The sequence below is a fragment of the Cladophialophora psammophila genome, assembly GCF_000585535.1.
Source record: "Cladophialophora psammophila CBS 110553 chromosome Unknown aczJe-supercont1.2, whole genome shotgun sequence".
In the NCBI taxonomy this organism is placed as follows: Eukaryota; Fungi; Ascomycota; class Eurotiomycetes; order Chaetothyriales; family Herpotrichiellaceae; genus Cladophialophora; species Cladophialophora psammophila.
In genome coordinates, this window is record NW_006912923.1 from 2,295,239 (window position 1) to 2,306,242 (window position 11,004).

The 11,004-nt window shown below is 51.9% G+C and overlaps 2 protein-coding genes across 2 annotated transcripts; one reads left to right on the forward strand and one right to left on the reverse strand.

Moving 5' to 3' along the window:
* Positions 1-479: 479 nt before the first annotated feature.
* A1O5_02184 (uncharacterized protein) lies at positions 480-1,406 on the forward strand (the record flags this gene model as incomplete). Its single annotated transcript, XM_007742800.1, has 1 exon — positions 480-1,406. The coding sequence occupies one exon, from the start codon at positions 480-482 to the stop codon at positions 1,404-1,406; it is 927 nt and encodes a 308-aa protein (XP_007740990.1).
* A 5,890-nt stretch (positions 1,407-7,296) lies between these two features.
* A1O5_02185 (26S proteasome regulatory subunit N4) lies at positions 7,297-8,886 on the reverse strand (the record flags this gene model as incomplete). The annotated part of the gene is made up of 1 exon (XM_007742801.1): positions 7,297-8,886. One exon carries the CDS (start codon positions 8,884-8,886, stop codon positions 7,297-7,299), a length of 1,590 nt encoding a protein of 529 aa, XP_007740991.1.
* Positions 8,887-11,004: the final 2,118 nt, after the last annotated feature.

Sequence of the window (11,004 nt, forward strand, 5' to 3'; positions counted from 1 at the left end):
TGCACCCACGACATCATGGGCACCTACTTGTAGTACCATGGAAGTACTTCACATGTGCTACTGCCGGCGAGTGGTTGCCTAGGTGGTCTCAACGAGTAAGAGCAGGCGGCAAGCACACTAGTTACCTACAAGTAGGCATCCCCTGGGCATCCCCAGGCCAAACCCGGGGGGATCGCCAGATCGTGGAAACTGCGGGGCCCTTTTTGGATCATTAAGCTTGAATCTTCTCCACCGTCCTTGACATCCACTTCATCCTCGACTCACTGAGGGCAACACAGACAGCATTTTAAACAAACATCAAACGTCCATTCATCGCCTCATTCTCTCAGCGTTTGTCATTCTATCAACAGCCCCCAGCTTTGGCCCTCTCCTATCGCGCAATCTCTGAACATGGCGGATTGTCACAAATCCTGACAGCTACCCCCTTCCACCACACCGCATCATCGATGTTCACAGGCCAGCATGAGGAGAACAAGAGAATGTCAGCCATAACCGAGGCCTCCCAAGATTTTCAGGATGAATGGACAGCAGAGGCCATCATCGTCGTCACCTGCATGACAATATCGCTCTATAACTGCGTCGAACTCCTTCTGACCATCCTCACCACTTTCCGAGAATGGCACGGTCTGTATTTCGTCTCCCTCATCGTCGCCTCGGTCGGCATTATCCCCTACTGCCTCGGCTTCATCCTCGAATACTTTGAAGTTCTGGTATTTTGGGCAGCTCTCATGTTCAGCACAATCGGCTGGGTCATGATGATCACGGGCCAATCCTTCGTCCTTTATTCGCGGCTCGGCCTCATACTGCAAAACGACCGGATTCTGAAAGGGATTAAGTGGATGATCATCACCGATGCCCTAATCTTCCATACCCTCACCACGGTCTTCCAATACGGACAAGCATACGGTGGCGAGAAGTCGGCCTTCAACCGCGCCCTCTTTTACATGGAAAAAATACAGATGACGGCTTTTTGCATCCAAGAATTCATCATCTCGGGCATTTACCTATGGAAGACAGTGCAGCTTCTGAACCTGGTGTCGAAGGAGGGCACGAGGAGGGTCATGTGGGAACTCTTGACGATCAACGCCATCATCATCCTCATGGACATCGCCCTGTTGTCACTCGAATACAAAGGTCTCCGGACCATGGAAAGGGCCTTTAAGAGTTTTATTTACTCGGTGAAATTGAAAATGGAGTTTGCCGTGCTCGGAAAGCTGGTCAACCTCGTGCAATCGAGCACCAGGGCGCTGTCAAATGCCCTGGCTGATGTCGATTCTTTCAGGACACCCTCGACAGCAACCCACAGCCAGCAAAATGACCAAATGCCCGACTGGATGGCCAAGCTAGAATCACGTCCCATCCATATCGAACAAGTGCAGCCGGGGCAAACGATCATATTGGACTGATTGCCCAGCGTCCTAAGACAAGTTCTCAGTGTCGTTATCTCGGTCAAATTTTGGGGTCGACTCAATGATTGCCAAGTTCTCGGGCGGATTTCCAATTTTGTTCAAGAGGTGTACTAGTAGTACCCAGTAGTCCCATGTAGTACTACCAACAAGATGCGACACGAGTCCGATACGAGTACAGCCCAGAGGACACCAAGTTTCCACAGAAGTGACTACTACTACTACTATCCATTGCAAATTGAGAAGGATAGTTAGTCTACGAAGCGGCATACACAACCAATCTAGGTGGGTGCTCGCGGTGTTTCTCTTGATCTTCAGCAACTATTAAGCCGGCCTTGGGTAGTACCCAGTCCTGGTGTCGGTTCGCATTGAGCCCAGCACCAGCTCAGCAGTATTGATCGACAAAATATTACTGTAATATCAGACCCATATTCCCTTCGAGTTCGTCACCCGCCTCTTCATCTCCTACTAACCGTTGCGCACATCGGCATGGGCGTTGGTGTTATGAGAAGGACAATAGGCTTCTGTAAGTGTATAAACCGTTGTCGAATCGATTTAATCATCCATTGGGTGTTCTCGGACGGAGCCTTTCTCTTCACCTTCGGGATGTTAGGCGAGTAGTAGGATATGCGGAGAAGCCTGATCGTGGTAACGCCATTGTAAGAGTGTCACAGATATAGTTCAGAGCGTTCTATTGATAATACGTGATCCGCCATCATCTCGCGAGTGAGGTTGATGGAAACCAGATTTCTCACGAGATCCCGACTCTACGCCATCGTCGAGTTAATTACGCTTTTACCATGTCTGATGTGGATGTACATCTATGTCGCCCTCCCCTATATGTGCCAGATCGGTTCGAACTGGTTCGAATCGAGTCAGCCTAATCAGCGATTTCAACACCAGACTCGGATATAGGGCAGCATTTATTCTCGAAATTTGAATTTTTATCTCTTTAACTTGAGTCTTATTGTAGGACCATTGATCCTCTTCGCCACGCTGTTCGACACCGCTGTGTTGACCTTCTTCAACACCCGTAGATCCTGTTTAACACCGCTAACTCTCTTCGATACTACCTAGTACGTAGTAGGATCTAGTAATTTTTGAAAAAGTATCGAGGAGGGTCAACGTTAGTGCTAACGACTATATGAATACGAGGTGGTATATCACCTACGTAGATCAGAATGCTAAGTAGTACTACTTTCGTGGCATTGCGCAATGTGACTTACAATTTATTGTATTCGTAATTTACGTAGAGAAGTGCTAGTACTACGTCCAGTAGCATCACATTATTGTGGCTCTAGTACCCCGTACCTTCGAGCAGGTGAAGTTCAATAAGTTGGGCTAAACAAGTCACGAAATTCGCCCGAAAGGGATAAGCACGGATCGATCGACCTCAACCCCGAACTCGACTCCGAGTGGCTGAGGTGCACGAGCCCGCTAGCACTAGCAGGGAGCGATCACCGTTCGCTCTTTCCTTCCCCCTGACGTATGCTCTAAATGGAAAATACAACCCATACCGACCGCTATTATGGACGGACCGTGTCTATAACATCATGGTTTGTGTGGAGGTCTCGGCTCTCAGAGAATCTCAAGATACTGCCCAGGAGTACTAGTATTCTTAAACTGGTTTGAAACCCCTCTCGTTCTGGTACTGTTACTACTTTTGGACTTGTGTCTGTTTTCCTGATCCAACACCAGTACTTATTACAGGAAATACTTATGCACTGTGTTACCACCACACTGCCCTGGTCGAGCCGAAAGCGAGCTGTAGTGGGCTGTGGCGGGTCCACCACTATGGCTGAAATCGGGCTGGGATCGAGTCAAGATTGAGCTGGTATTGAGCTGGAATTAGACTGGTAGTACTAGTATCGAGCCGGGTCAATAGTGCCAGCCTTGGCCAGCGGTTGTCCCAAGGGGGATGTGCGAATAGAGGGAGGCAATGCCACTATATGGTACTACATACTACATAGTAATAGCAGGGTCACTGGGGACGTTGCAAATTGTACTGAAAACTGTGCAGATACCAAGTCTGGAGATAGGTGCAGGCGCAGGTGCGGATGCGGGCCTGGAGCGGTCCCGCAGCCTGGCAGCCTGCGGGCTGAATAATAACGACCAACAAAACTTGATGACTGTGCCATGTAACCTGAATCACTCGCGGCCATCTAAACTCCTGGCATACGGTCGAGTGGATTACACTCAACCTGAAGCCGAGATACCTCGGTGAAGCCCCGTTGACAAGAAATAGGAGGCAAGGAGCTGCCTGCAACTTCGCCACCGAGGCGCGACCGCTTCCGGTTTACTGTTGCCGGGTCAGGAAGCCCCTAAACTCACATGGGGCTTTGTCCATGGCAGACTCTGTCAGTCGCATCCTTGAGGCGACCTCACATCCGAGGCATCTTAGTAACACTAGAGAGCCAGATCCGACAACTAAACTCTACGAGGACACTAGTACTTGTGGTTTCGCTGCCGCTCTCTGTCCCTGTAAATTCCCGGTGATTCGGCCCGTGGTATGGGATGGTCGTTGTGGCCGCTAGCCGCGTTGACCGTGTTGACCGTGGTAAACCGGGTCTTCACTCTGTTGCGAGATCGGCTCCATTAGCCCGACGGCGAGGCACCCCTAGGGTAACTAGTACTAGCAGTCTATGTTGGCTGGCTGTCGTCGGAGACGCATTGCGACTGTTTGAAAATTCATAGAGCCAACGGACGCATCGATCGGGTAAGGAACCTTGCCGCGGAAGCCAACTGCATGGTAATTCTACACTGTAGTACTACAGTAGTATTTGGTAACCAAAGAAGTACTACTTCTAGGTTGAGTGATTGCGGGGAATACTCGTATCCATAAGTGGCGTACACTGGCAACACCGGTTACCATGTGTTGATGATACTACTATCCCCGTGAGCCCAAGCAGGACCAGCTCACTTGAGTGCTAGTAGTAGCAAGCGACTGACAAAGTGTCTTCTGACTTCATGTTGACGACTCGAGTCGACGTCGAGTTCCGAGATGCGTCTCGCACCCGTTCGTCGTCTCTCGAATCTCCCTCGGCCTCTGTCGTGCTGGTCTAGCCGTTGCACACCATAGATCTAGACCACTCAGTTTGGCGGGTCTAGGGAGGGCTCGAATCCGAGTCGCGGGTGCCTCCCCGATTCCACTAGGGCCACAGTCCTCGCTTGTTACTTGGCGACTGGCGACTGGCGGCTGGCGACTGAGAGTACAAGTACTCCGTACTCGGAGTTGGACCTAGGTAGTCATCTCTTCATCGTCACATGGTTCGCTTGGCGCGCTCATGGTACACTTGTACTTGGTATGCAATGCATCACGTCTGAATGGCATGACATACAGTGTACAATACCTCGTATTGCTTGTGCCTACACGAGAATTACTGAATTTTGAGTTCTTTCCTCGCAGATCGCATCCGCCCGGCGTGCTCACGAGTATGGATGGATGGGCCGCTGCTATAAGTGTAACGAGTTCTGGACGTTTCACCAACATTACCGTATATTTTTACATTTCACGGCCTGGAAATCTGCAGTATGCATGATTATCAGCTGTCTCAGATGTCCCGGTGTGCATGGTGGAAGGGGTTGGGTCGCTATCTTAGGCCTCTTTGCAAGGCTAAGGAAGGCTATCGATAATCCCGTGTTGTCAGGCCACGACATCAGACAACTGCACACATACCACCTCCCAAGTAACAAGTACATCTGATGCTAGTGGCCCGTTCACACCATGTTTCATCGTCGCGACATTGTACTTGTCTGCAGGACGCTGGTGATTGAACAACTTGGGTGGAATCGAATCGCACCGGCCGTGGTCATGGGATCGATCTCGAGCCGTCTCAAAGGTTCCAGTCCAGCATCAATCTTATCAGGTTGTGTTCTGTCAGGGACGATGAGATACCGGCCAGCACGCCGTCTGTGGCCTGCCAGTTCGAGGGACAGTGATGGCTCACAGGAGCGGCGATCTTTCAGGGCACGGAACCGACGGCGGACCCTCGCGGACCATCACCAGATGCGAAGCCAGGTGGCCTACAGGGGAACTGTTAACCACAAGTAAGCTTTTTGAATACCTGGGGCCCCGTCCATGAGCCCTGTGAAGGAGCCCGGCAGAGCTGTCCAGCTCACGGAACATTCGCTTCTCGGCGATGTGGAAGCGATCCCCGGGAGGAAAGAGAACCACTCCACTACTACTCACCAACCGCTTTCAGGCTCTAACAACTCGCATACCGGCGTGCGAAGGTCATCAGATGTTCCTCTGGTTCCACGAGTCGGCCGATTCTGACTGACCACTGCTGGCTGGTTTTTTATGCCTGGAATCTGGTTGTCTGTTTCTGCGCCTTCGGAAGAAGGAAAAAGAGAGAGAGAGAACCGGGGGCCAGGAGGACAAGTGAACCCCGACGGGGTGAGAATGCGCGCAGAACCAACCATCCGACCAACTTTACGGTGAGACAAAGGTACTACTTGGTAGCTTAGGTAGATTCTCAGTACAGTCTACTCCTTGCGCGTGGACGCCCCGGTGGTGGTACAGATACACGTATTGGCATTCTCATTCCACGGAAAAGACATGAATCGACTTTCTACTTGCCAGTGCGTAGGCAGGTAGGCAGGCAGGAACAAAGGGAAACCACAGCCACGCATACCCATGCATGGGGGAGGGGATGAACTAATAAATCAAGTACACTGCAGTGAACTCTCGAGAAATCCCACCGGCTGTGGTATTGGTAACTAGTACCAAGCTAGCAATAAATATATAAAATTAATTAATAGCAAGTGCTTGGGAACTTGTCCAAACGACGTACCATGCATACATTCCTGGGGACCGGCGGCCAACAAAAGAATGTAATATAACGCGATGCGATGCCAGTCAATTTATTGGACTGATTTATACCTAGATAATTACCCATCGGTACTAATTACCACCCATCCCTTCCCTCCTTACTTGTACTAGCGGACAGATTGCCAACAAACAGCACGGGAAAAAAACAATGAAGAGAAACTTGCAAATCAAGAGCAAGTAAAAGAGATCATTTCGTTTAAATCCACCAGCCTCATGTTCATGTACATATATACAAAACGGGCAACATGCCATGGCATGCATGTCGCATCGCACACCTTCTTCTGTTTCGACCCTGACTCCATACATACAGACATCATCATGGCGATATGAACAAGCTGTTGTACAATCTATCAATAGAGCGAAAGAAAGGTCAATGCAAACGTAGTATGTCGCCTGGTCCAACAGTGAACACGGGTTTTGTCTTCCCCCTTTTGCATGCAGGGGCTGCCAGGCGCCGCCCAAATTTTTTTTTTCCTTCTTGTGGACAAGAGAATAAGAAAAGAATCCACCATCACTCCCAAAAATGAAACAAACAATTTTGCGACATCCCATCTCACATATGCTCAAACGTTGCGTAAACCCATTCCAAATTCATAGCCAGCCTCGCCTCGCGAAGCCTCGTCTTGTCGTCATCGTCATTCCAGCCCAACCGAGCCCCGAGCCCGACGCCATGCTGTATCCGGAAAGACCTGCCAGCTTCCAGTCCCCCGCTAGTGCTAAAACGAACCAGACCCGTTGCTCATACGTCATGCTGATGTAAGCCAAGCCAACACTCCAAGGAAAAAAATTCTCGCCCCGAAAAATCCCTCGCTGTGCTGTCTGTCCACCTCGTACCAGAAGCAAACACGCCAGCTCGCCAACTCCACGGGGCTGTTCTCTTCCGCTAATAGTGACACATTGTAGAAGGGAGTTGTAGTATGAGTCTACCGTCCTGTTGGTGCCAGGCGAAGGTTATACAAACGACTCGGCGCACAGCCGTGCAGTCAACGGCGGCCCTGTTGTTCCGCCCTGTAGTAAACGAGTTGATCAGCCTAATGGCTGACTCAAACCGCTTCACTTTCACTTTTGATTCTTGCGCTTCTGTTTGCCAACCCAGTCGACATCAGGATGAACCACGCGCATGTGCCGTGTCAACGCATCGTTACGTGAGAAAGTCTTCTCTTCTGTACACAGGTGGCAGCGGACCTTCTGCTTCCGGGCATTGTGAATGGTGTCCTCATGCCTCGTGAGGTCGTACGGCCGAGAAAAGATCGAGTTGCAAGGCTTGCCGGTGCTAGGATTGATTCGGTCGCATCGGTGCGGACCAGCTTGCGAGTTGCGCAAGGCCAAGTTCGTGGATCCGGATGACGACGGTGACTGCCTGTGCCCTTCCCTCTTGTGTTTCTGAAGTTTCGCAGGTGTGTCGAATCTCAGGTGACAACCGTGATACGTACACGAGTAAGTGCCTGAGTCAGATGATGTGTCGACCGGTCGCTGCTGTTGACTTTGTGGCTGCTGCTGTTGAGGCGCAGCAGTTTGCGACTGTGGCCTAGGCCTCTGCGCGGGTTGTTGGCTGGAAGGCTCCAACGATTCGTCTGCAGTCGACTCCATCGAGATCAAATGCGCCGGGAACTCCGGACTCATGTCGTGCATTCCTGCCTGAGCTGCTTGCCTCGACGACTGGCCGACAAAAGAATATTGTGGCGGGATCTGTATCGAAGGCTCGCTGGCCGCAGTGTAGAAGCTTGAGAGATTCGATGGGTTTCTACGGCCTGCGAACATCGACTGTGACTGGTCGGCAGCGAACAGTGGCGTCGAGTGGTCGTCGACGTCGTGCTCGTCCAACATCAGTTCCTTGGGTGATATCGAAGTGCGTTGCTTTCGCAGCGTTGGCTGCGGCCGCTGTGCAGGCGCCGGCATGTTGTATGGCGAGTTCTGCCTAAACGGAGACTTCTCGCGAGGGTTCGACGTCGGCGAGTTTGTTCTCAAGTGGTCTTGCTGTGCTGCCTGCAGTCTGTCGGCCATCATGTTCTGCCGGTGAGCGTTGACGGTCATCCTCTGCATGTTCTGTTGCGCTTGTGGAGGGTAGGCACCCATGGGACTGGCAAAATGTTGGTCAGGAAAGACATCTTGTAATGACTGCTGGTAAACGTTGGTGTAACCTGGGTCGAACTGTAAGTAATCGAACATCTCGTCGCCGGCAGTGTTTTCCTCACCATAGACATTTTTCTCGTCGTACTCGGGCTCATAAGTAGTATGCGGCGTCGCGGGAGAGTTGTGACTCATTGTCGAGACCGACTGCGGCGCAGACAAGGCATATGACGCACGCTCGTCGGCGCCTGTTGAGTGTATCCTTCTCATGTCGACGGCAGAGAAATTGGTGGGGTACATAATGGCAGCAGATTCAGACTTGGCAGTGTGTGGAGTTTGTTGGGTGTAGTCGAACTCGTAGGAAGGTGGAAAACTCGAGTCAGAAGTGGCGACAATTTGTGGGTATAAAGTGTTGTGGTTGAGAGGCGAGGGCGGACCCAGTGAGGTTACAGAGGATCCCGACGAGTCTCTTTTATGGTATCGTTGGTCTTGGAAATTCTTTGGCAGCGCGCTCAAATATCCCCCGGGGCTCGTATACCCGTCGTTCCATCCACCCACCAGCGCACTCTGAGCCAGCATGGGCGGTTGTTCTTGTTGTGATGTAGGTGTGGGCGTAGGGCTGGACTTCTGGATGCGGATGGTAGGACTCTTGAGTGATAGCGACGTCGATGGTGGCATCAAGGTCGTCGTCGACGGAGAGTTTGAAAGACGGTCTTTTGGTGATGTGCAGGAGGCGAAGATGGAGAGCGAGGCAATTCGAAGATCGAGGATCTTGAATCAGTTGTATAGTCGCGGGGTGCGACAATTGTTCAGAGATTGGTAATGTACAGTGGGTATCAACTCTGGGTAGAGTTCGGCGCAAAGGTACGTGGACTTTGCGGGAAGGAGGAATAGGAAAAGGTATGGGAGGCCGAGTGGCAAATCTATATGCAGACTGGATATTTGAGTAGCCGGGGGGAAGAGGAGGGCTGACGACAGAGCGATGTCGAAAAGGATGGAAGGGGGATCTGGGAGCGGAGGTATCGGTGATGTGAGCGGAATAGCACTGGACAAAGATGGCTTTTTGGGTTGTTTCGGGAACGGGGAAATAAGAGTTTGTAGGTTGTGCGAATAGGGCAATTGGGAGAAAAGAGAGTAGTGCTGCTGAGGTTACGTCTGAATATGTTGAGGAAAAAAAGCGACGCATGCCGGCCGGAAGAGCCCAAGCCAGGGAAGCGGAAAGTGCAGGGGAAAATGTAAGAGTTGGTCGTGTGGTGATAGTATGGTAGAGAGGGTGAGAGGTGAGTGGGGGGTGACGTCGTCGTGATGACCCAGGCCAGCAGGGATTGCCGGGTTGCGGTCACCGCGATGCTAATGCTTGACGCTTTGACGGGACCCTGCAAGCCAGGCCTGCTGGGAGGGGGGGGAGTGGACAAAAGGTGGACAAGGGTGGGCCCCGAGTGTTTTCGGGGCGGGAGTTGGACAGTCAAGCAGCAAGAGGTCTTTCAGGGCCTGGCTCGGTAAATCGTTGTAGGCGATTGGCGCTGGGTTTCCCAGTAGCGGTAATTTACCGTGGTAGGGGTAACGGCTGGGTAATGGCTGGACACCTAGGTATCACCCAACCCTCACAACTGACATGAGATGCCCTCAGATGCCTCAGTTGGCCCAGGTCCCTTTTGGGTCCCTTTTGGGTCCCTTTTGGGTCCCTTTTGGCTATAAACCGCTCGCTGTTTATTGCCTTTGACCTCGCAAGTGGACTGCTCGCATCTCGCACTCAGAGCCGTTTCCAGCTGAGTCACTTCGTTCTGGCCTCGATGGTTGCTACTGATCGGCCGCATCGCAGCTGTCGCAGCCCAGAAGTGCGTGACTTGGCAAGCTGACACGACCCAATTAGGTTGAGGCATTTGCTGTGGCTGTGTCGGGCTCTGCCAACTCTGGCCAATCCCCGGCGCCCGCTGACGACAGCCCGAGCGATCCCGAGAATCTTCCAGGCTGCTCCTTTTCCCTTTTCTCTTTTCGCTCATTTCGCGGTGTTTGCAAGCTTTTGTCTTGCTGCTGTAAGCCCCGTCACCTCCTCTCGGCCGTTTCTCGTCCCAGCTTTGCACGGGCCTCTCGCTCTTTCACAACCCTCCTCGGATCCTCAGTTCCTGCGATGCCCGCCGGTCGCCGGTGCTCTGAATCTTCTCATACCACTGTCCTTAGTCATCCATCTTCACCTGCTCTTCGCACTACTACATACTTACGTTAGCAGGTACGGTGTCCCCACCACAAACCTCGAAGAACCATATCTTGTTTCCAAATACCGCTTCCTTGCTCATCGTGCTACCAAAATGGAATGCGACTGCCTGTCCCGGTTCAGGAGGGTGTCGAGTGCTGGATGCTATCAGCCTAATTGAAATGACCGATCAGCTCGCATGTGCTCGTCCCAGGCTGCACCCAGTCTTCTGACTGGAGAATTTTCTTCTAGGCCGAGAGTCAGTCTCGCGGTATTTCAGCCAAGATCGGCAATTGCAGCTCGTATCGAACGGCGCAGTCGGCATCTAACACGGTGGTTGCGAGGGCTGTGATAAGACATGCTTTTCTCAGCAGTCTCGCTGTCCTCTGGGCGGGGCCTTCCGGCTGAATGGGTTCCACTTGGCAGTCCTTCTAGAAGTTCGATTTTTCTCGTCTAAATGCAGGAACGTGCCGAGCTGCCGTTGCATTGCTTAGGGTCTAGGC